The 26,167-nt window shown below is 46.8% G+C and overlaps 1 protein-coding gene across 7 annotated transcripts in view; it reads left to right on the top strand.

The window, feature by feature from the left end:
• The window catches only part of NDST1 (N-deacetylase and N-sulfotransferase 1), a 73,965-nt gene extending 56,776 nt beyond the window's left edge, over positions 1 to 17,189 (top strand). For all 7 annotated transcript variants that reach the window (XM_082622534.1, XM_082622537.1, XM_082622533.1 and 4 more), the window contains exons 11-15: positions 919 to 1,093; positions 3,728 to 3,898; positions 4,563 to 4,672; positions 6,377 to 6,479; positions 12,203 to 17,189. In XM_082622534.1, the coding sequence (XP_082478660.1) occupies positions 919 to 1,093; positions 3,728 to 3,898; positions 4,563 to 4,672; positions 6,377 to 6,479; positions 12,203 to 12,322 (679 nt within the window). In that variant the 3' untranslated portion in view covers positions 12,323 to 17,189. The remainder of the gene's footprint in view (positions 1 to 918; positions 1,094 to 3,727; positions 3,899 to 4,562; positions 4,673 to 6,376; positions 6,480 to 12,202) is intronic.
• The last annotated feature ends 8,978 nt before the right edge of the window (positions 17,190 to 26,167 follow it).

Raw genomic sequence — 26,167 nt, 5'->3', positions numbered from 1 at the left:
AATTCAGAAATGTGAGAGAGCTAGCAGTTTCTCGGCTCCATTCTCAAGGTTTTGATTTTGTTTGTAGGGATGCAGAAATCTCACAAGCCCCCAGGTGATTCTGATTCCTGATAAAGGGGTCCCCTGGGATCACCTAAGAGAAACCATATCTCACAGGATAGAGTAGGGATCCTACATCCTTAACTAGGGTAGGCTTTGTGGGTTTTGGTTCCCACAAACCCCTGAAGTTGTACCTCTATTTTGCCTCAGTAGGTGCTCCTGGGAGGGTCTGAGTGTTCACCTAGTTTTCTGAGGGACCCTCAACCTGCAGGTGATCTCAAAGTGCTGGTGTGGGCAGTCACTCTGGGTGGGACGTGGGAGGTTCATCTGGGAAGCTATCAGGTTCACCCGTATGAGGCCAGGGAGGGGGTATGGGTGGCAGGAGGTGAACCCTGTCCCCGCCTTGTCTCCTGGTCCACAGTAGCAGCTTAGAAAGCACCATCAGAGGTCAGTCTGGAGGCAGCACAGGGCGTCCCTCCCCTCAGTGCTGGCGTCCCCGGGTCAGAGGCATCCCCGCTTGCCCCTTAGCGGCAGTGAGAGTTAGGGCCCTGCCTATTTCACTCTGGGACCATCCCATTTAGGATGGAAAGATGCAGCCCCCTTTCCATACCCTGCCACCCATACCACACCCACAAGTCTTCACATCCTCCTGACCCCAGAGTCTCCCCCAAAAAGGAATGAATTCATAAAAGGGAGACTACCAAGTGACCACTCCTTCTAGGACCCCTGCCAGAAGTGAGTCCTTGTTTGACTGAGAGCCATGTGCCTGCTTGCTTTCTCAAGTTCCACCCCCAGCCACCACGGCCCTCCAAGCTGCATCCCTCAGGCCCCTTCATCCTGGGTCTTGCCTGTGAGTCCTCCTCTCTGGGCTTCCTGCAGGTACATGGAGTTCTTCCCTATCCCCTCCAACACCACCTCTGACTTCTACTTTGAGAAAAGCGCCAACTACTTTGATTCAGAAGTGGCTCCCCGGCGGGCGGCTGCCCTGTTACCCAAGGCCAAGGTCTTGACCATCCTCATCAACCCAGCAGACCGAGCCTATTCCTGGTACCAGGTGAGCCGGGGTGGGGTCCTGGGTGGGGGTACGGGCTCTGTCTACTGCTCAGCCACCAATAAATACCAGCAAATATTTATTTATTTATTTAAATTTTATTTATTTATTTTTGGCTGTGTTGGGTCTTCATTGTGGTGCATGGGCTTCTCATTGCAGTGGCTTCTCTTGTTGCGGAGCACAGGCTCTAGGCGCGCAGACTCAGTAGTTGTGGCGCACGGGCTTAGTTGCTCCGCGGCATGTGGGATCTTCCCGGACCAGGGCTCGAACCCGTGTCCCCTGCATTGGCAGGCGGATTCTTAACCCCTGGGCCACCAGGGAAGTCCCTCAGCAAATATTTATTATGCGCCTCCTTTGTGCCAGCCCTCAGTAGGCTCCTGGAATGCCGTGGTGGGTAAGAATGGTCCCACCTCCACTGCACTCTAGCCCAGAGGAGAAGCCAGGCAGAACTCCATGTTGAATACCAGCCAAGTTACCTGCTCACCCTCCCAGCTTCGTCTGGGGACCTGCCTGTGACTCTGACACCAACAAGAGGTGGAGACTGGTTCCATCTTGATGAAGCCTAGATTTGGTGAACAGTGATCTGGGCTCACACTAACTGTGGCCTCCTTGCTGGGCACGGGGCGGGAGGGGGGTGGGAAATCAGAGAAGGACAAGACACAGGACCTGCCATTCTTAGTGGGGAGTGCAAATGCCCGATCAGGCAAGGGAGTTACGTGGACTGCACTTTGTGCTAGAGAGTGCGACTCCTAGGTCCTACTTGACTATGTAAGAACTAGAAGTTTCTTTAATCTCAATGACCTGACTGAATTTTTTCTGAACATCATTCCACTGGGCTTACAGGAAAGCTTAGACGTTGGCCTTTTGGGGGTTTCCTCCCCTGCCTGCCAGTCTTCCTGGGATTATGCCAGTGCCAGGGTGTGGGGCTTCCTCGTCTAGAGCTGATCCAGGAAGGCCCCTCTAGGTCTGGCCACCCTCTGAGCCTCCTCTCTGGGGCCTCATTGTGGCCACAGGCTGGCAGGAGGCAGGTGCAGACCCTCTTTGCTCCCTGTTCCCACAGACCTCTCTCTCTCCTCTTACTCCCCAAGCCTGGGGACCCTCCTCATCTGGTGGGCAGTCTCTCGCTCCCACTTGGTTCTCTAGGACTTTCTGTCTATACCTCAGTATTCTCCTTCCCTCTGGGCTTTGTCTTTGGGGGAATAAAGGCCACTTCTCTTTTCTGCTCTGCCGAGTGCCCTCCCCACCTCCTGGCAATGAGCAGAGATTGGCTGTCTGCTCTTATCGGGGGAAGGAAAGAGGAAGGAGAAGGCTGTAGAGGGAAAGCGGCCCTGGCTGAAGTCCGTCCCCATTCTGTTCTAATGCTCCTGCTCTACATCTTCACCTCATTGGAGCGTCACGGCAGTTTTCTAGAGGGTAGAGGGCTTTGTGCATGTCCCCTCTCACAGATGAGAAGACCAAGGTTCAGCAAGCCAGGTGACTAGCTCAAGTTCATGTGCTGCCATTTTGAACCCAGCTCCTCCAGGTCTAAGACCCTGTTCTTTCTTCTGTCCATGGTCGAGGCGGGATAAGGAGAAGAGGGACTAATTCCTACCTGGAGGATCCAGGAAGGTGCTGGAGGGAGAGGAAGGACAGTGGCCTGCCTCAGAGGGGAGGTCAGGAGGGGGAGCTGTTATGCACCATTATTGCACCTCCACCACCCGAGCTCTGTGTGATCCTCAGTGGAGGTGTTAGGGGCTCATGAGGGTTACCCCTGGTGGACAGGTTCCTGATCTCTGGACTTGGGAATTATGCAGATGCCGACTGCCCGTGGCATTATTTTAAGTGGTTCAAACCTGGTGTTTTCCCCTTTCCAATTCTTTCCCAATCCTTCTGTCTTAGACTGCTTGGACTGCCATAGCAAAATATTATAGGTTGGGTGGCTTAAACAACAGAATTTTTTTCTCACGGTTCTGGAGCCTAGAAATCTAAGTCCAAGATCAAGGTGACAGTTGGTTTGGTTCCTGGTGAGAGCTCTCTTCCTGGCTCTTAGACATCCACCTTCTGTGTCCTCACATGGCAGAGCAAGCGAGCGAACTCTTTGGTGCCTCTTCTTACAAGGGCACCGATCCCATCACAGGGGCCCCACCCTCCTGCCTGTATCAGGGCCTGTAGCAGACATTTGTATCTGCCTGGTGTTTGAGAACATTGCTTTATTTTTATTGTATTTATGAATGATTACCTTTATATATGACAACTGATTCTAGTCTTCTATTTATGGAGGCAGTATTGAGTTTTATTTTGAAATACATTTACGTGAATAAGAAAGATGATTCAACGTAAAGAAACTTATGTTGACTTGTCACATACAGGTGGTTTGTGGATATGGCAGAAATCACAGAGGTGGTGTGAAGCAACCAGCATTTGGAAGCTCTGATCTAGTCCAACTCCCATCTCTCAAAGATGGGGAAACTAGGGCTTCCAGGGGCTATGACTTCCCTGAAGTCAAAGGGTAATGACAGGTAGAACCAGAACTTGAACCCAGGGCTCCTGGTTCCAGCTCAGGGTCTTCTGGCTGCCTCCTGGTTTCTGTCCCACAAAAGCCTCTTCCTTTGGTCCCTCCACGTGACATGCTGACCCTCTCTCTCCCCTTGTCTGCAGCACCAGCGAGCCCATGATGACCCAGTAGCCCTGAAGTACACCTTCCACGAGGTGATCACAGCTGCGCCCGATGCATCCTTGAAACTGCGCGCCCTCCAGAACCGCTGCCTGGTCCCCGGCTGGTATGCCACCCACATCGAGCGCTGGCTCAGCGCCTTTCATGCCAACCAGGTAGCTGCCTGTCCCTGACCCTCGGGAGGGCAATCACAGCCCTGGCTCTGGGTGGTTAGCAGAAAGCCTCAAAATCTCTTTTACCAGTTACAGGGCCAGACGTGGTGTCATTGGAGAGTTAGATCTTTGGGGTCTTCAAAGGTTTCAGTCTTGTTTATCCCAAGCCCTTGTCCCATCACAACAGGCTCTTTATCCCTAAGGGGACCCAGAAAGCTCTGGGATAGGCCCCTGGGAGTGAGGGAGACAGGCGTATGTGACAGAGGGAGAGCCTGGTTGCAGAGGTAGATGGGGCCAGATAGCTGAGGCATTTTAGGGAAACCCTTGGAGGATTTAGGCAGGAGAGTGACATGTGGTCCAGAAACCTGGAGAGAGGCAGAGAGAGGGGGTGTCATAGGGATATGAGGGGCAGGCAGGGTTTTGCCGATAGCCTAAACCCTAGGAAAGGATGGCATCGGTCAGAGGAAGCTGGCAGAAAGCAGGGAGTTAGACTGCCCAGGACTGAGGCATGGGAGCACCTCCCATCCACAGGTGGAGGAAGAAGCAGTCTACAGAGTGTGGGGTCCCCAATTTATAACCATGCCTGCTGACCCAGAAGACTGGGGGCCTGTTTGCCACTGGAGTGAAAACAGGTTCAGATCACACTCTCCTTTTTCTTTTCTTCCAGATTCTGGTCTTGGATGGCAAACTGCTGCGAACGGAACCTGCCAAAGTGATGGACACAGTGCAAAAGTTCCTTGGGGTGACGAACACCATTGACTACCACAAAACCTTGGCGTGAGTGTTACCTTGGCCTTTCAACAGGGGGATGTCCTGAGCAGGTACCTGGGCCCAAAAGCCAAAGGCTTGAATGATTAGGAGAAAAACACAGATTAGTCAGCAAATGTGAGAAAGTACGCATGTCCCTGATGGCAGTTTAGCAGGAAAGTTAATAGGACTTGAGTCATATTAATAAAGATATTGACTCAAGAAAAAGTGAGGTGATGACTCTGGTCAGTCCTACACCTGGGGTGTTCTTTTCACTCTGGGCTGAACATTTTCAGAGTGTTTTACCTAAGTAAGTTAGACCAGCAATGAGCAATTCCAATTCCCACAAGGGTTTCTTATCATTAGATTATGACTTAAATATAATTTAAGGAAAAAGATACTATAAATATTGTCATTGACTAATCATTCCCATCACTCAAAACCCAGTGCAAGTGCACTGAGAACGCTGTCCCAAGATGGATAAGTGCCAGCCTATGTTGAGGGGCTCAGGGCTGGGGAGAGGCTGTCTCCTAGGGTGTATCATGGACAGGTGACACACTCATCTGAATGAGGGAGTCTGAAGAGAAGGAGAAATAGTCACCTTCCCCAGCTACCTTCTTAGGAAAGCCCTTCAGCAAGAATATTCCCTTCTCCTTACTTTGGAAGTTGAAAACGGAAGGTGGAAAACGGTAGTCAGTCCTTCCCTTTGAGGGTAGAAAGGAGCAGCAGCTGTGGGTATGGCTGTGGCAGTAGAGATGCCTGGGTTAGGATCCCAGACATCTTCTTTAACTGTGGGCCTTGGACATGTGTCTCAGTTCCTTCAAGCCTCACTTTCCTTCTCCGTAAGTTGGGGATAAAGGTAATAATTCCTACCTCCGGAGGATCACTGTCTTGAATGAAAGCATGTGGGTGGGGCTCTTGGCTCAGTGCCCGGGATGTACTAATCTCAGTAAATGATAGCTACTCTCATCATCATCATCGCCACCATTACCATCACATGTGCCTACCCTGGGACCCATTCAAAAGCCCCTGTCTCCCTCCCCTGCCAAATGTGAACTCTGTTTTCCTTCTGTCCTCATGCCCAAGAACCTCCTAATGGTTCCTGATCTGGGACTGAATTCTGATGCCATTATGCCTCTCTTCCCCATGACAGCATCAGATCTCCTCTCCCCGAAATACCTTTGAAGGTCCAGCATGACTTCAATTCTGAAGGCAGTCTTGCTCTATCATTTCTGAAATTTATTAAAAAAAAAAAAACTTTCCAGTGATACACATGCTTAAATGCAACTGTAGATACAGCATTTCTTGATAAAGATTGAATTTATTAAAAAGCAAAAGAACCTCCACTAAACTTTTTTCCCCCTACTGGGTTCTCACCCCTGAATTGGAGAGTGCTAAGAGGATCCCCAGAATAAGGAAGGATGAGAAGTGTTCATGTTAGGGACTTGCTGCAGGAACTGAGCCTGCCCAGTCAGGAGAAGAGAGATCTCAGAGCGTGCGGCCTGCCTTCTGCTGGGAAGAGGGGGCAGGTGTGTTTAGTGGAGCCCAGAGCCAAAGCTTGGGCAAACAGATGCAAATATCAGTTCCACAAACCAGAGTGTGCCTATGGGAGTGGATCCTGTGATTTTCTAGTAGGCTCTGCCATTCCTGAGGTCTGTGAACATTGCCTGAAGTGGGAAGGGGCTGGGCTGGGCCGGGCCAGCTCCCATCCACAGCCTTTCCCCACCTTCACAGGTTTGATCCAAAGAAAGGATTTTGGTGCCAGCTGCTCGAAGGAGGAAAAACCAAGTGTCTAGGCAAAAGCAAGGGCCGGAAATACCCAGAGATGGACTTGGATGTAAGTAGCAGACCTGCTGCCTGCGGCAGGGGAATAAATGATGGGGGTCCCTGTACTGGAGGGAGTCTTCTCTTTACCTGACACCCAGCACTCAATGGCCTTGGCATTTCTTGGGTGGTGTTCTTAACAGGAGGAAATGTGGGCTAGGGGATACAGTGGATCAGAATTGATTTAGTCAAATGAGTATTTCTTCTACAAGGGCTGAATGCTATGGGGCTTTGAGAATGAATCAGACCTGTTCTTTGCCTTCAAGGAGCTCCTAGTCTAGGAGGGAAATGAGTCACATGTGCCAATAAGTAGAATACTAGGGAGGAAGTGTTTTGTGTAGTTAGGTATGAACAAGTGCTGTGAGACTTCAGAACAAGGACATGCCACTTGAAGTTGGATGGGTAAGAAGCCTTCTCAGATGAGGTGGGGGGGGTGGAGGGGTGTCTCTCGAGTTGGGCCTGGAAGGATGGGGTAGTATTTGGACCTATGGCATGGAAGGATAAGGCATTCTTGTAGGAGAGGATGGCATGTATAAGGATATAGGGGAAAGGGCACACACTGTGACTGGTTACATTTCCCTTTTTTTTCCATTACCCCTTGATAATTTTTTAAAAACTGAAGTATAGTTGATTTATAATATTGTGGTAGTTTCAGGTGCACAGCAAAGTGATTCAGTGATATATATATTTTTTCAGATTATTTTCCATTATAGGTTATTACAAGGTACTGAATATTGTTCCCTGTGGTATACAGTAAATTCTTGTTGCTTATCTGTTTTATATATAGCAGTATACCTGTTAATCCCATACTCCTACTTTGTCCCTCCCCTCTCCCTTTCCCCTTTGGTAATCATAAGTTTGTTTTCTGCGTCTGTTTTGTAAATAGATTTATTCTTTAGATTCCACATATAAGTGATATCATACGGTATGTGTCTTTCTCTGTCTGACTTCACTTAGTATGATATTCTCTAGGTCCATCCACATTGCTGCAAATGGCAATATTTCATTCTTCTTTATGGCTGAGTAATATTTTATAGTGTATATACCACATCTTCTTTATCCGTTCATCTGTTGATGGACACTTAGATTGCTTCCACATCTTGACTATTGTAAAGAGTGCTGCTATGAAATTGGGGTGCATGTATCTTTTCAAATAGAGTTTTTGTCTTTTCTGGATATATGCCCAGGAGGAGGATTGTTAGGTCATATTGTATAGATCTAGTTTTAGTTTTTTAAGGAACTTCCATACTGTTTTCCATAGTGGTTGCACCAATTTACATTCCCACCAACAGTGTAGGAGGGTTCCCTTTTCTCCACACCCTCTCCAGCATTTATGGTCTGGAGATTTTTGATTTTGGCCATTCTGACCAGTGTGAGGTGGTACTCATTGTAGTTTTAATTTGCATTTCTCTAATAATTAGTGATGTTGAATGTCTTTTCATGTGCCTATTGGCCATCTGTATGTCCTCTTTGGAGAACTGTCTCTTTAGGTCTTCTGCACTACTCCTTTTTTAAAAAAATATTTTATTTTTATTTATTTGGCTGTGCCTGGTCTTAGTTGCAGCACGCAGGATCTTTAGTTGCAGCGTGCGGGATTTTTTTTGTTTTTAGCTGTAGCACGTGGGATCTAGTTTCCTGACCGGGGATCGAACCTGGGGCCTCCTGCACTGGGAGCACAGAGTCTTAGCCACTGGACCACCAGGGAAGTCCCGTTCTGCCCGTTTTTTGATTGGATTGTTTGTTTTTTTTTGATACTGAGTTGTATGAGCTGTTTGTATATTTTGGAAATTACGCCCTGTTGGTCACATCGTTTGCAAATATTTTTTCATTTTGTCGATGGTTTTCTTTGCTGTGCAAAAGCTTTTAAGTTTTCCTAAGTTCTATTTTTTTTGTGTGTGTGTGTGGTACGTGGGCCTCTCACTGCTGCAGCCTCTCCCACTGTGGAGCACAGGCTCTGGACGCACAGGCCCAGTGGCCATGGCCCACGGGCCCAGCCGCTCCACAGCACGCGGGATCCCCCCGGACTGGGGCATGAACCCGCGTTGCCTGCATTGGCAGGCATACTCTTAACCACTGCGCCACCAGGGAAGCCCTATTTGTTTATTTTTGCTTTTATTTCTTCTTTTGCCTTGGGAGACTGACTGAAGAAAACATTGCTATGATTTATGCCAGGGAATATTTTGCCTATGTTACTTTTCTGGGAGTTTTTTGGTGTCATGTCTTACATTTAGGTCTGTATATCATTTTGAGTTTGTTTTTATATGTGGTATGAGAGAGTGTTCTAATATGTTTCCCTTTTTTTAAAACTTTTATATTGGAGTACAGTTGATGAACAATGTTGTGTTAGTTTCAGGTGTATAGCAAAGTGATTCAGTTATACATATGCACGTATCTATTCTTTTTCAAATTCATTTCACATTTAGGTTATTACAGAATATTGAGCATAGTTACCTGTACTATATACAGTAGGTCCTTGTTGGTCATCTATTTTAAATACAGTAGTGTGTATATGTCAATCCCAAGCTCCCCATTTATCCTCCCCACCCCCTCCACCTTTCCCCTTTGGTAACCATAAGTTTGTTTTCTAAGTCTGTAAGTCTGTTTCTGTTCTGTAAATAAGTTCATTTTTATGATGATTTTGCATATAAGTGATATGATATTTGTCTTTCTGTCTGACTTACTTCACTTAGTATGAGAATCTCCAGGTCCATCCATGGTGCTGCAAATGGCATTGTTTCATTCTTTTTTATGGTTGAGTAATATTCCATTGTGCATATATACCACATCTTCTTTATCCAGTCATCTATTGATGGACACTTAGGTCACTTCTATGTCTTGGCTATTGTAAATAGTGCTGCAGGGACTTCCCTGGTGGCGCAGTGCTTAAGAATTTGCCTGCCAATGCAGGGAACACGAGTTAGAGCCCTGGTCCGGGAAGATCCCACATGCCGCGGAGCAACTAAGCCCGTGCGCCACAACTACTGAGCCTGTGCTCTAGAGCCCATGAGCCACAACTACTGAAGCCCACGCACCTAGAGCCCATGCTCCACAGCAAGAGAAGCCACCGCAATGAGAAGCCTGTGCACCACAACAAAGAGTAGCCCCCTCTGGCCGCAACTAGAGAAAGCCCGTGTGCAGCAACAAAGACCCAACACAGCCAAAAATAAATAAATTAAAAAAAAATTAGTGCTGCAGTGAACATTGGGGTGCATGGGTGCATGTATCCTTTTGAACCATGGTTTTCTCCAAATATATGCCCAGGAGTGGGATTGCTGGGTCATATGGTAGTTCTATTTTTAGTTTTTTAAGGAACTGCCATACTGTTCTCCACAGTGGCTGTACCAATTTACATTCCCACCAGTAGTGTAGGAGGGTTCCCTTTTCTCCACACCCTTTCCAGCATTTGTCATTTGTAGATATTTTAATGATGGCCATTTTGACTGGTGTGAGGGGCTATCTCATTGTAGTTTTGATTTGCATTTCTCTAATAATTAGCAATGTTGAGCATCTTTTCATGTGCCTCTGGCCATCTGTATGTCTTCTTTGGAGAAACATCTATTTACGTCTTCTGCCCAGTTTTTGATTGGGTTGTTTTGATACTGAGCTGCATGGGCTGTTTATATATTTTGGAGATTAATCCCTTGTTGGTTGCTTCATTTGCAAATATTTTCTCCCATTCTGAGGGTTGTCTTTTTGTTTATGGTTTCATTTGCTGTGCAAAAGCTTTTGAGTTTAATTGGTTCCCATTTGTTTATTTTTGGTTTTATTTTCATTACTGTAGGAGGTGGGTCAAAAAAGATCTTGCCGCGATTTATGTCAGAGTGTTCTGCCTATGTTTTCCTCTAAGAGTTTTATAGTATCCGGCCTTACATCTAGGTATTTTATTCTTTTTGATGCGATGGTAAATGGGATTGTTTCTTTAATTTCTCTTTCTGATCTTTCATTGTTTGTTAGTTTATAGGAATGTAAGAGATTTCTGTGTATTAATTTTGTATCCTGCAACTTTATCGAATTCATTGATGAGGTCTAGTAGTTTTCTGGCAGCATCTTTAGGATTTTCTGCGTATAGTATCATGTCATCTGCAAACAGTAACAGTTTTACTTCTTCTTTTCCAATGTGGATTCCTTTTATTTCTTCTTTCTCTCTAATTGCCGTGGCTAGGACTTCTAAAAACTATGTTGAATAATAATGGTGAGAGCGGACATCCTTGTCTTGTTCCTGATCTTAGAGGAAATGCTTTCAGCTTTGCACCATTGAGAATGATGTTTGTTAGCTGTAGGTTTTTCATATATGGACTTTATTATGTTAAGGTAGGTTCCTTCTATGCCCACTTTCTGGAGAGTTTTTAATCATAAATGGGTGTTGCATTTTGTCAAAAGCTTTTTCTGCATCTATTGAGATGATCACATGGTTTTTATTCTTCAAGTTGTTAATATGGTGTATCACATTGATTTGCAGATATTGAAAAATCCTTGCATCCCTGGGATAAATCCCACTTGATCATGGTGTATGCTCCTTTTAATGTATTGTTGGATTCAGTTTGCTGGTATTTTGTTGAGGATAAAGATCAGAGCAGAAATAAATAGAGATGAAAACAATAGCAAAGATCAATAAAACTAAAAGCTGGTTCTTTGAGAAGATACACAAAATTGATAATTGATAAACCGTCAGCCAGACTCACCAAGAAAAAAAGGAGGGCTTCCCTGGTGGCGCAGTGGTTAAGAATCCACCTGCCAATGCAGGAGACATGGGTTCAAGCCCTGGTCCGGGAAGATCCCACATGCTGTGGACCAACGAAGCCCATGCTCCGCAACTACTGAATCCCAGGCACCTAGAGCTAGTGCTCCACAACAAGAGAAGGCACTGCAATGAGAAGCCCGTGCACAATGAAGAGTAGCCCCGGCTCGCTACAACTAGAGACAGCCCGCGCACAGCAACGAAGACCCAACACAGCCAAAAACAAAAAATAAAATAAATAAGTTTTTTTAAAAAAGAGAGAGGACTCAAATCAATAAAATTAGAAATGAAAAAGGAGATGTAACAACTGACACCACAGAAATACAAAGGATCATAAGAGACTATGACAAGCACCTATAAGCCAATAAAATGGACAACCTAGAAAAAATGGACAAATTCTTAGCAAGGTGCAATCTTCCAAGGCTGAACCAGAAGGAAATAGAAAATATGATCAGCCCAATCAAAAATACTGAAATTGAAACTATGATTAAAAATCTTCCAACAAACAAAAGTCCAGGACCAGATGGCTTCACAGGTGAATTCTATCAAACATTTAGAGAAGAGTTAACACCTATCCTTCTGAAACTCTTCCAAAAAATTACATAGGAACACTCCCAAACTCATTCTATGAGGCCACCATCACCCTGATACCAAAACCAGACAAAGATACCACAAAAAAAGGAAATTACAGGCCAGTATCACTAGTGAACATAGATGCAAAAATCCTCAACAAAATACTATGTTTCCCTTTTCTTGTTTGCTCCTGGTTTTAATTCTCTCTCTCTTCTCCCTATCAATCACAAGAATTTTGACCTTGTGTGCTGTATTTTGGTGCTTCTATTATATGAGTTTTCTTTTGAAGGTTGTGATTTTGAAGAAGATTGTGAATAAATAATGGGAGTGTGGGATGATGCCAACAGGATGGTGGTTTTAAAGAAGAGGGGGGTCACTCTTGAGTCAGCACATGACCAAGATCTGAGCTTTCCTTCCTGTTACAGTCCCGCGCCTTCCTGAAGGACTATTACCGGGACCACAACATTGAGCTTTCCAAGCTGCTGTACAAGATGGGCCAGACACTGCCCACCTGGCTACGGGAGGAGCTCCAGAACACCAGGTAGCCACGGCCACCACAGCCAGACTGAATGTGACGGCAGGGACGTCCCGCCACACGCTGAGCCAGACTGACCTGCAGAGTGGGGAGCTGGGCCCGGGCTGGCCAAGCACTTACAAGCAATACTCTGCTGCAGCCCAGGTAGGGCCAGGAGAAGAGTCCAGGCAGGTCCACACACGCCTCAGAGCGTCCAGTGCTGGGTTGGTGGCCTCTAGGACCTCCTTCGCCAACCGGGGTCCATTCTGCTCATAGTTTTTCATGGGGAGGCCACTTCCTGTTGGTGGAAGACCATAAGCTGGTAGGAAGGAGTCCACAAGACTCTGTTTTCCGTCCCTGTGTTCTACCCACCCTACTCTCTCCATCCCATCACTCCCTGCTTGCTCCAGTAGGGTGTCCACTCAGTATTAGCTGCCCTATTTTCCCTGTCCTCCAGACAACGAGGAGAAGAGCCCAGCTGGGGCTTTTGCCAAGCCAGGGGGAGAGATTGGAAGTTTCCCTGATGGTTCAAGCCAGGCTTTTCAGAGGGGTCAGCTGGGAACCCAGAGGTGGTCCCTAGGCTGGGCGTGAGCTTGTCCAGCTCGAGAACGCTGGACCTCCACACCCGTTCTGCTTCATACCTTCCCATCTTCCCTCTTTAGAGAAAGAATCGCTGGTTCCTACAGTACCCACCCAGTCCTAAAGGCCTCCTTCAGGGCCCTGGGGCACTGCCACGCATTTGGACCCAGAGACCCAGGCCTCAACCCTACCCCGGTTCTTCCCCCTGGGATATGACATGTGTGGTGTTTCCTGTGGTAAAGGACTGAGGCGGTCGTGGAGTCGGCCGTATACATGTCCCAGTGTACATATGTTGTCCCTAAGCCCACCTGGCCTTGGCCTCTGGCAGATGCTGGGCAGACTTGATGAGACGGCCATCCCTGCTCTGCGCCAGCTGCCGGTGGCCAAGGGTTTCTAGAGAGCCCCTTAACCTCCCAAATACTAAGAAGCTAAAGTATTTTAATATTTTTTTTTCTTGGTGCCAGAGTTTATACCCTGGGTGCTGGGGTCGCACTGTGTTACATATATATATATATATATATAACATGTATATATATATATTATATTTTTTTTGGTTGGGTTTGTTTTTAATTCAGTCGTACAAAATGGTGGCACGCCCCAGTCCCAAAGGGCGTCATATCTCAGTGCTAGAGAATGGGATGGAAGGGCGGGGGGTGGGGGCCGTGTTCATGTGTGGAGGCCTCAAGGACACTGTATGGAAGTGCCCTGGGAGAGGTCAAGTGCCATGGCTGCCCCAGGTGAACAGGTGGCGAGATACATAAGGAAGACCTACTCTTTCCAGGAGATCTGGCTTCATGAAGCACAGTGACCCTGGGGCACTTTTGGCCAAAGGAAACAGCCAGGCTGGGGTAGGAGACCCCGGGGCTTAAAGGCTGGCCTGTTCCCCTTCCCCTCACATGGTGCTAGGTTGGGAGCTGCCCTGGGAGCCACAGAACTGTCTCTAGGCCCCCTGCCGACAAGGGGATCTCTGGGCTATTTTCTGGTTGGGGCCTGCTCCTACCCACCCCTCCCGCCCCCATCTTTTAACAATGTGAAGTGACTAAGGCTGGGGTGCCTTTCCCCAGCCCCTCCCACTGCCAGTTCAGCTTTGAACTGACACCTGGGAAATCCTTTCTGGAGAGCCTTGTCTTGTTCAGAAGACTCTACCATGTTGGGGTGAAGGGTCCTTCAACGGGTGTGGACACAGGTCCAGAAATGGGAGGTGGCCTCTGGGGCTGATGTCACAGAACTGATCGGGAGCAGGGCCAAGCATTGAACTCGAGGCTCCCAATTCCGAGCCCAGTGCTCTTCTTCCAATGCCACACTGCCTCTGAGCCCATCCTTGGGACCCTACTCTGTGCCAGGTTGCTGTCCCTCCTTTAGTCACGCCCTTGGTCATTCCAGGATATGGGGACAAACCACTCCTTCCCAGCCAGGGTGCCTTTGAGCCTTCTCAGTTCCAGAGCTGCACTTGCATCCCTGTCGTGCTCTCCCCACCTCAGAAGGTCCTCTCCCAGCCTGGGAGCCTGGGTCTTAGTTCCCAGGGCCCCCACTGGGCTGGAGGAGTGGACTGTCCTGCGGGGCCAGCTGCATATGGCTCTACGGCCTCCTGAGTGAAGCGTTTCCATCATGCTTCTCACTGGGGCCTTAGAACCTGGGAACCCTGGTTGCTGCTAACCCTGCAGGGGATGAGAAGCGGAGTGTCTGAGGACAGGGTGGCATGTCTGCGTGTACGCTTGTGAAGACTTACCTGCACCAGGAACCAGACTCCCAGAGGGGGCAGCGGCTTCCATAGTGCAAAACCGGGGCCTCACTTCCCATCTGTCAGCGCGGGGCTCTGCTCCGTGACCCGTGAGGACGGCACAGCTCCCACCGTCTGAGATCTTCCCTCTGGGCCTGGACACCTGGGCAGACTGCCCGGAGCCTGTCCTCGTGGGGCGGGCAGGTCCGCTCCCCTCGTCCTCTGGCCTGAGGAAGAAACAGGCAGGTTTGAGGCCCTGTGGTAGCAGAGGAAATGCTGGAGACGTTTGTCCAGGCCCTTCTGGGAGGCTGGAGACTTGACCTGTCACATGTTCTCAGTCTGTATTGTCACTGCTACTTTTTCCCTTCCCACTAACGAATCTCTCTCGAGAACCCACTTCCAGGACCGGTAGGTACTGGGGAGGGGAGAGAAGTCCCTCTAGGTTCTCTCAGCTGCTGAGCACACAGAATTCCCCCCCCCCCACACACACACGAGAGGAGAAAACCAGAGGTCAGTGGGTGCAGTATCCTGAGCATCTTCCATGTTTACTAAGTCACTGGCCAAAAACAAGAAAAAAACTCTACCATCCCTTCTGCCATCTCCTCCACACACCTGTGCCTCAAGCTCGGTGCAGGTGGGATGTGCAGCTGCCTCCGTCACTCGGGGCTCTGGAGCTGCCCACAGTGCGGGCATCTTGCGCCTGGAGAAGGAGTCTGAGGTTTAAAGACTGGTCTCTTTCGAGCCCCTAAGTAGGAGCAGCCAGTGCCTCTGGGGCCCAGCTGAGGGAGCAGTGGTCTGTTCCCAGTAGAAGAGTACTGCTAGGTTGACTTGCAGAGATTGCTGGTCCCAACATCGAGCTGTCGCCACAGGTTTGTTAGGAGAAAGAGCAAGTAAATGTTGTACCAAATATTTTTTAATGAACTCCCACTGCCCACCATTCAGACTTAAAATTAATGTTTTGCCGCATTTTAATCTTTCCTTCTGTACAAGCATATTTTTTCTGAACTAGTTTAAAAGTTGCAAATATAAGGAGACTCTACCCCAAATGCTTCAGCCTGCATCTCCTAAGAGTTAGGACATTCTCCTACAATTGGCCCAGTATCACACCCACTATCACAACAGTAATTTCCCAGCAACATCTGCTGATCAATCCATATTCACAGTTCTCCCAAATAACTTATACCTGGTTTTGGAATCGGGAACTAGTTAAGGTACACATGTTGCATCTTGGAACTGTGTTTTCTAAAATCTCTTTCAAGTCAGTAAACTTTCCCTTCTGCCCACTCTGGTTGTTTGAATGACATTATTTCGGAGGCTAGCAGGCTGCTGTCTTATAGAAGTCCCACATGCTGGATTTGTCTGTTCCTTCCTGGTGTCACAGAACACCTCTAACCCCTGTATTGGCAAGGGTAATTTATGCTATGGGGATTGGTACCTTTTGTGCTGACTTGAAGACTTCAGTCCACCCTAAGATGCCCTTCTGCTGTCACCTGTACCAAGTGCCAAATCAGCAGAGGGGCCGGCCAGAGCTGGGGAGGGCGAGGGAGGAAGCATCACAGCCGCGCCTGGGAGAGTCTAGAAAGGAGGCTGGACCACGCGGTGTGGGCCTGTTGGGAATGAGACATCCCGGACTCAGAAAATCCTGTGCTGCCCGCTTTGCTCCTGGTGACGGAGCACAGGGCACCACAGAGCATCTCTCTTTCTGTTGTGTGATCTCTGGGTGTTCATTTCCCGGAGGCCCGTGGTCTGTGTGCACCGGAGCAGAGCCAGCCCCTGGGAGGCACCAAAGAAGGGCTCCGCGGGGGCGCTGCCCCACCCGAGCTGCGGTTGCGGAGGAGAGCGCTGGGCTGGAGGCAGGAGATGTGAAATTGTGTCCCAGTTGAGTACGCTGAGTAGCTGAGTGACAGTTTTCCTCCCAGGGACTCAATTTCCCCATCTAGAATGAGCAGATGGGCCTACAGCATGGATTTTCAGACGTCAAAGAAGGAAGCAGGTCTGCTCTAGTTGAAGTGAGGATGGAGGTCCCAGGCCCCCCTCACCGCTGCCCACGAGGCACTGCTGGGTCCCCAGGCTGCTCGCCCAGGGCTGCCTGCCCCCAGAGGCTTCCCCTCGCCAGCTCAGACAGCCAGAGACATTTTTTAGTTCCCACAAGGGAGAGGCATGGGCTTTGTGTGGGGTCTATGTCAAGGGCCTGTGGGGAGACTCTGGCTGTGTTTTATCCTAATAAGTTCACCCCTCCCTCTCTCCTTCCTCTCTGTGGCCCTTGAGGAGAATGAGGGCGGAGAGGGTTTTCTATGACTGTACTAGTAGCTTTTATTATCAGCAAGAGGGCTCCTTTTGTAATTTGTGCATGAAATTCATGTCATTTCCTGGGGAGAGGAGAGGGCTGACTGGAGAGGGTGCGGGGCACATGAGGGGAGCAGGCAGAGGTTTCCTTCCCTTGTGGGAGTGGGGAGAGGAGTAGAGAGGGGGGCGCTACCCCGCTCACCTGGTCAGGGCTCTCAAACCAGCCGTTTTGGGTTGTGTTAAAAGTGGGAACCTTCCCTCCATTAATGTACAATCTTGAACTAACTGCTAATAAAGTGGGGTTCTGTTTGTACACATTGGTCATGTCTGTCCGTCTGTCTGACGTTTTTGCAAGGCCCGCAGGGGAGGGTGGAGAAAAGGATGTTCACATGCACGGCCAGTCTGGCCGCCCCCGTACACACAAGGTGACTGTCAAACCAAAGATCAATTCAATGGATTGTAAACTGAAGCTTTTCTAGATAGCAGAGGCCTGTCCCAGGACAGCCAGTGGGGTGTCTCAGGTGACAAAGAGCCCTCAGCCATGCTAGATGGTTGAGAAGTGCTGGGGATGGAGCACTGCACTGAGAAGAGCCTCAGTCTAGAATTAGTTCTGCTATCAGTGTGTGATGTGACCGGGCCAAGTCACTCTTAGGCTTTGATCCTCGGTTTCCCTCATCTCTTAGGGGTGTGGACGGAGTTGGACTCAGTGGCTACTCTGGAGAACTTGCTTAAAATGCAGATTCTTCGGCTGTGCTCCCAGAGATTCCTCTCTGGCAGATGTGGGGTGCGGCCCGAGCACCTGCATTTTAACAACCTCTCCAGCACTCTGGGAAACTCTGGCTCAGATAGAGGACTTCTACGGGTTCTAATTAATTCAGAGTCCTGCTGTCCGACGAATGAAAACTTTGGGTAAAAACAAATGACTTCCTAGCTCTCCCAGCCTGGTTGAGCTTGAGATTTGTGGGGGAGGGGCAGAGGCAGGAGCCTCCGTGGAACTTTATGAAATGCACATTCCCAGGCTCCCCCAGTCCCGTCCACTCAGTCAGAACCTCTGGCAGAGAGACCCAGAAATGTGGCTTTTAAACAAACTCCCTGCTGCACAGGAAAGTGTGGGAACACTGAATCAGGCCACGAAGGATGAGCCAGAGAAGCTCCACAGAATTGTGGACGGCTGCCCTGGGGCGTGCTGGGACACAGCTGGGAGCACATCAAAACACCAACCCCAGTGGTACAAGGGCAGCACTTGCAGACACCTGTTTGCGGTTTGTCAGCTGGGAGCTTGGTATGGGTCGTGGGGCAACAAGAACATGGGTGGAGGCTGCATTAATGGGAGCAGTCGATCTGCATGATACAGGTGGGATTCGGTGCTGGGTGGGTGGTCAGGCTACATCAGAGATTTTTGAATTTGAAAACAGCCTTTTGTTTCTTAAAGAGAAACTTAATTGAAAACCAGGTAGAGGCAGGAAGGGTGTTTCTGGTTGGATTTGGGGTGAGTATCTGGACTGTCATCAGTTCAACTGCTCTCTGTCACCATACTGTCTTGGAACCCTAGGAATCCTTGAAACACATTGTGAAAGCCCAGCCCAGGTGCTCTCAGAGGTCCCGAGAGTCCTGCAATTCTAACAGGTTGAGTGAACAAAGACACATCAAACCCTCCTCATCCCCTAAGTGAGGAGACCACTCAGGGGACATGGTGCCCCAGGAGCAGTGTTGGATCCTGGAAGTGGGCATTTCCCTCAGAGAAGCCCTGGATCAGGTGCACAGGGCAGTGTGTTCCATAATAGCAAAGCCCTAGAAACAACTTAGATGTCCATCTAGAGGGGATCAGCTAAATAGCCACTCGTGTGGCCACATGCTGAAACATGATGATGGAGAGAATAATCAGCTCAGTCTCCAGGTCCCACCAGGAAATATCTCTGAGACTGACCTAAGTGTGACCATTTGTGGAAAGAGAATGCTACATAACTAAGTACACATACATACTCTGCTGGCTCGCACCGCTTATGCTATTCTGTATTATTTTTCCTGGCAATGTAGCTAGCTAGCTCGCTCTCACGCCAAACTGATAACTGGTTAGTTCTGGAAGAGGGGGCAGGGAAAGGGGAGAAGATTTCAAAGGGGCCTTTAGCTTTGGCTGAAATATTTTACTAAAGACAATGAAAATGCATGTATCAGTTGTGGAATGAAAAAAGTCTTAAAAGTAATTAGAAATGGGTGAAGCAGAAAGGGGGTCCAGGCAGCTGGACTGCTGTGGGATGCTACCATGAAAGCAACCCTGCTGTTCCCCCAGCCCATAGGCACCCAAAGTGCAGGGCCTGAGGAGGCCCTGGCCGTTGGGGGGAAGTTCTTGCCTTGCTGCAGGTACCCTGAGCACTTGTCAAGCCCCTGAGCTGAGGATTCCGACTCGCTATGTGACTATAGGTGACTCTCAGCTCCCACATGCTCACAAATGGGGGAGTTAGAGTGAACACCAGTGTTGGGACAAACCGACATTGCTTGCCTGAGAAGGACACAGCCTAACACCTGTGAAATTCCTGACAAACACATCAACATGAATCTACCCAAGGAGAAACAGTGGCACATCCACGTTGAGGGACATTATGCAAAATAACTGGCCTGAACTCTAAAATTGTCAGGGTCATGGAAGATAAAGAAAGGCGGAGAAATGGTTCAAGACAAAAGGATACTGAAGAGACCTGGCAATCAAATGTCATTTATGATCCTGGAGGGGTCCTAGACCAGGAAAGAGTTACCTATAAAGAACACTATATTGACAACCGGCAAAATGTGAATATGGACTGTGTACATTGGATAATAGTACTTTATCAATGTTAAATTATGTGATTTTGATTACTGTTCTGTTAGAGTATGTCATTGCTCTTAAGTCGTACATGCTGAAATATTGATGGGTAAAAGGGAAAAATAAAGCTGAATTTCTTTTTCTAATGGGTCAGACTTATCTGGTGCAGTTCATAACATGTCCACCAGGGGACACTGTCATCCCAGTCTCTGATGGGCTAGAGTCGGCGTGAGCCTCCCCGGGAAAGACTGGGCAGGTAGTTAATGGTGTTGAGGTGATGATATCATAAAGAATTCAATGACATGAATAATAAAAACTATTTCTCACTCTGTGGGGAAGGCCTTCTGCTTGTCACGTGCTGTCTCTCTTCATCCTTGCCACAACTCTGAGGTAGGGATTGTCATCATTCCCATTATGTAGATGAGGAGTCTGAGATTCAGAGAGGTTAAGTGATTCTGCCAGGGTCACAGAGCTGCGAGTCCTTGGTCTGTGAGACTCCACCGCCTTAAGCCCCCTGGGTAGTCCTGCCTCCTGTCATGAGGCAGAGTGTGGAGAACTCACTGAGCCTGACCCTGTCCCTCTCCAGGCTGGACATTTAAAAGGTATGTATGTATGTATGTATGTATGTATGTATGTGTGTGTATATATATATCCACGAAGATAAAGCAAACACAACACTGCCTACGGTGAGATCTAAGTCTACCTCTAAACAGCTCACCACACCCCCGACCCTCACCTTTAACCCACCCCCCCTGACCCTCACCTCTTCAGGGGAAACCACTACCACCAGTTTCTATGGATCTTTCCAGAAGTTTTTTTTTTTTTTTTTTACAAATATGAGTAAGTACACATACATCCTCTGCTGGCTTGTACTGCTCATGCTATTCTGCACTTCACTTCTTCACTGGTACTGGGAACTGGGTAGAAGGGTATTTGCTGCTTTCTGTAGTAACAGATGGAGGTTCTCCTCCGCTAGAGGTACCTGGGGAGGCTCCACTCTGTCAAACCTTTAGGGAGGGAGGGAGGGATAGGCTGGAGCTTAAATTCTCTAGCCTTTGCCCCATTCTAGGGTGTTGTCCCTCGGGAAGGGAGGAGGCTGCAGAGCATAGTTGTCGAAATGTGCACAGACAGGCAGACCTGATGTCAAATAGGTTCCTATTGGTTATCTGATCTTGAGCAAGTACCTCATGTCTCTGAGGCTGTCTTCTCATTGGTGAAATGGAAATAGTAATGGGTGGCAGGTGCCAGGGCTATTGTGAAGAGTAAGGGGTGCCTTACTTTTCCAGTGCCTGGAAAGCCCTCACCTGAACCTGCTTCATGCTGAGTGCTTAGTAAAGCCTGATCCAGTTCTTGTCATCAGACTCATGCAGCTCCCATGCCTCAGCCTGGGGGTGGCACTGCCACCTTTGTCCTGAGGCTGATGAAGATGGGGCTGAAGGGCCAAGAGGCACACCCAAAGTGGAAACTCATCGTATATGATTGTCCTTTCTGGGACGCTTGAAATCAAATTGGTTAGGTGATCTAGGACACTGAGAATGACCCCTCAAAATATACATACAACTACCAACTTCACAGAAATACAGAGGATCATAAAAGACCACTATGAACTGCATGTCAACAAACAGGATAACTTAGATGAAATGGGCAAATTCCTAGAAATACCCAAGCTAACAAAAGTGACTCAAGAAGAAATAGAAAATCTGAATAGACCTACAACAAGTCAGGAGATTGAATCACTAATCAAAAAAATCCAAGCAAAGAAAAGCCTAGGATCAAATGGCCTTGCTGATGAGTTTAACCATGTATTTAAAGGGGAATTAACACCTATACTTCTCAAACTCTTTCCAAAAAAACTGAAGTGGTGGGAACACTTCCTAACTCATTCTGTAAGTCTAGCATTACCTTGATACTGAACTAGACACAGACTCTACAAGAAAATAAAGCTACAACATCCCTTATCAAAACAGATGCAAAAAATTCTCAACAAAACAATAATAAAGAAAACTCAGCAGCTAACTAGAAGGATTATATGCCAGTATCAAGTGGGATTTATCTCAGGAATGCAAAGGTGGTTCAATATAAAAATCAAGGTAATATACCACATTAATAGAATGAAGGTGGAAAAACCACATGATCATCTCAACTGATGCAGAAAAAAGCCTTTGGCAAAATCCAACACCCTTTCATGATAAAAACACTCAAACTAGGAATGGAATGGAACTTTCTCAACAAAGGCCATATATGAGAAACAGCTTGCATCATTTTTGATGGTTATAAAATAGAAAACTTTTTCCCTTGGATCAGGAAGGGAAAGAGACAAGATAGACTGCTTTTTTCCCCCTTCTATTTAAGATCAGGAATTTCTATCCAGTGTACTGGAATTTCTAGCCAGAGCAATTAGGCAAGAAAAAGAAATAAAAGACACCTAAACTGGAAAGGAAGTAAAACTATCTTTACTTGGAAATGACGTGATCTTATATCTACAACACCCTAAAGAATCTACACACAAACACCCTTAGAATTAATCAATTCAGAAAGTTGCAGGCGACAAAATCAACACACAAATCAATTTTAATTCTGTACACTATCAATAACCCAAAGGAAATTAAAAAGACAATTCAGTTTATAATACTGTCAAAAAATAAAATACGTCAAGTAGGAAATCATCCACACACAAATATATCAAAACCAGCAACCGTGAGAAGAGGAGAGTACAAATGTGAGAAATAGGAATTGCATTTGAAATTAAGAGACCAACAACTTAAAACAACCTTGTATATATATATATAGACTGCTATATCAAAACCCCATGGGAACTGCAAACTAAAAAACTACAACAGATACACACACAAAAAAGAAAAAGCAACCCAAACACGACACTAAAGATACTCGTCAAACTAAAAGAGAGGAGAACAAAAGAGGAAGAGAAGAAAAAAGACCTAAAAAAATAAATCCAAAACAAGAAAATGGCAATAGGAATATACATATCGATAATTACCTTAAATGTAAATGGATTAAATGTTCCAACCAAAAGACATAGACTGGCTGAATGGGTACAAAAACAAGACCTGTATATATGCTGTCTACAAGAGACCCACTTCAGGCCTAGGGACACATACATACTAAAAGTGAGGGAATGGAAAAAGATATTACATGCAAATGGAAATCAAACAAAAGCTGAAGTAGCCATACGTAGACAAAATAGACTTTAAAATAAAGCTCTTAAAAGAGACAAGGAAGGACACAACATAATGATCAAGGGTTCAGTCCAAGAAGAAGATATAACAATTGTAAATATATATGCAACCACCATAGGAGAACTTCAGTATATAAGGCAAATGCTAACAGCCATAAAAGGGGATATCAACAGTAACACAATAATATTGGGGGACTTTAACACCCCACTAACACCAATGGACAGATCATCCAGACAGAAAATCAATAAGGAAACACAAGCTTTAAATGACATATTAGACCAGATGGACTTAATTGACATTTATAGGACATTCCATCCAAAAGCAGCAGAATACGCTTTCTTCTCGAGTGCACATGGAAGATTCTCCAGTGTAGGTCACATCATGGGCCACAAATCAAGCCTCAGTAAATTTAATAAAAATTGAAATCATATCAGGCATCTTTTCTGACCACAAAGCTATGAGATTAGAAATCAACTACGGGGGGGGGGAATGTAAAAAACACAAACATGTGGAGGCTAAACAATATGCTTCTAAACAACCAATGGATCACTGAAGAAATCAAAGAGGAAGTCAAAAAATACCTAGAGACAAATGACAATGAAAACATGACAATCCAAAGCCTATGGTATGCAGCAAAAGCAGTTCTAAGAGGGAAGTTTATAGCAATACAATTTTACCTCAGGAAACAAGAAAAATCTCAAATAAACAACCTAAGCTTACACCTAAAGCAACCAGAGAAAGAAGAACAATAAAACCCAAAGTTACTAGAAAGAAAGAAATCATAAAGATCAGAGCAGAAATAAATGAAATAGAGATGAAGAAAATGATAGAAAAGATCAATGAAACTAAAAGCTGGTTCTTTGAAAAGATAATAAAAATTGATAACCCTTTAGCCAGACTATCAGGAAAAAAAGGGAGAGGGCTCAAATCAATAAAATTAGAAATGAAAAAGGAGAAGTTACAATGGACACCACAGAAATACACAGATCATAAGACATTACTACAGGATGGTTCAAGATGGCGGAGTAGAAGGATGTGTGCTCACTCCCTCTTGCGAGAGCACCAGAATCACAACTAACTGCTGAACAGTCATTGACAGGAAGACGCTGGAACTCACCAAAAAAGATACCCCACATCCAAAGACAAAGGAGAAGCCACAATGAGATGGTACGAGGGGCGCACTCACAATAAAATCAAATCCCATAACTTCTGGGTGGGTGACTCACAAACTGGAGAACACTTATACCACACAAGTCCACCCACTGGAGTGAAGGTTCTGAGGCCCACGTCAGGCTTCCCAACCTGGGGGTCTGGCAATGGGAGGAGGAATTCCTAGAGAATCAGACTTTGAAGGCTAACAGGATTTGATTGCAGGACTTTGACAGGACTGGGGTAAACAGAGACTCCACTCTTGGAGGGCACACACAAAGTAGTGCACACATCGGGACCCAGGGGAAGGAGCAGTGACCCCATAGGAGACTGAACCAGACCTACCTGCTAGTGTTGGAGGGTCTCCTGCAGAGGTGGGGGTGGCTCACCATGAGGACAAGGACGCTGGCAGCAGAAATTCTGGGAAGTACTCCTTGGTGTGAGCTCTCCCAGAGTCCGCCATTAGCCCCACCAAAGAGCTGCGTAGGTTCCAGTGCTGGGTCGCCTCAGGCCAAACAACCAACAGGGAGGGAACCCAGCCCCACCCATCAGCAGACAAGTAGATTAAAGTTTTACTGAGCTCTGCCCATGAGAGCAACAACCAGCTCTACCCACCACCAGCCCCTCCCATCAAGAAACTTGCACAAGCCTCTTAGATAACCTCATCCACCAGAGGGCAGACAGCAGAAGCAAGAACTACAATCCTGCAGCCTGTGGAACAAAAACCACATTCACAGAAAGATAGACAAGATGAAAAGGCAGAGGGCTATGTACCAGATGAAGGAACAAGATAAAACCCCAGAAAAACAACTAAATGAAGTGGAGATAGGCAACCTTCCAGAAAAAGAATTCAGAATAATGATAGTGAAGATGAACCAGGACCTTGGAAAAAGAGTGGAGGCAAAGATCGAGAAGGTGTAAGAAATGTTTAACAAAGACCTAGAAGAATTAAAGAACAAACAAACAGAGATGAAAAATACAATAACTGAAAGGAAAAATACACTAGAAGGAATGAAGAGCAGAGTAACTGAGGCAGAAGAACAGACAAGTGACCTGGAAGACAGAAAAGTGGAATTCACTGCCTCAGAACAGAATAAAGAAAAAAGAATGAAAAGAAATGAAGACAGCCTAAGAGACCTCTGGGACAACATTAAAAGCAAAAACATTTGCATGATAGGGGTCCCAGAAGGAGAAGAGAGAGAGAAGGGACCCAAGAAAATATTTGAAGAGATTATAGTTGAAAACTTCCTTAACATGGGAAAGGAAATAGCCACCCAAGTCCAGGAAGTGCAGAGAGTCCTAGACAGTATAAACCCAAGGAGAAACATGCTGAGACACATAGTAATCAAATGGACAAAAATTAAAGACAAAGAAAATTACTGAAAGCAACAAGGGAAAAATGAGAAATAACATAAAAGGGAATTCCCATAAGGTTAACAGCTGATTTCTCAGCAGAAACTCTACAAGCCAGAAGGGAGTGGCATGATATATTTAAAGTGATGAAAGGGAAGACCCTACAACCAAGATTACTCTACCCAGCAAGGATCTCATTCAGATTTGACGGAGAAATCAAAAGCTTTACAGACAAGCAAAAGCTAAGAGAATTCAGCACCACCAAACCAGCTCTACAACAAATGCTAAAGGAACTTCTCTAAGTGGGAAACACAAGAGAAGAAAAGGACCTACAAAAACAAACCCATAACAATTAAGAAAATGGTAATAAGGGGCTTCCCTGGTGGCGCAGTGGTTGAGAGTCCGCCTGCCGATGCAGGGGACACGGGTTTGTGCCCCGGTCTGGGAAGATCCCACATGCCGCCGAGCAGCTGGGCCCGTGAGCCATGGCCACTGAGCCTGCGTGTCCGGAGCCTGTGCTCCACAACGGGAGAGGCCACAACAGTGAGAGGCCTGCGTACCACAAAAAAAATTTAAAAAAAAAAGAAAAAGAAAAAGAAAAAAAGAAAATGGTAATAGGAACATATGTATCGATAATTACCTTAAACGTGAATGGATTAAATGCTCCAACCAAAAGACACAGGCTTGCTGAATGGATACAAAAACAAGACCCATATATATGCTGTCTACAAGAGACCCACTTCAGACCTAGGGACACATACAGACTGAAAGTGAGGGGATGGAAAAAGATAT

The sequence above is a fragment of the Mesoplodon mirus genome (assembly GCF_964341445.2).
Source record: "Mesoplodon mirus genome assembly, chromosome: 5".
NCBI classification, from domain to species: domain Eukaryota; kingdom Metazoa; phylum Chordata; class Mammalia; order Artiodactyla; family Ziphiidae; genus Mesoplodon; species Mesoplodon mirus.
This window is presented reverse-complemented; position numbering and strand designations above follow the sequence as displayed.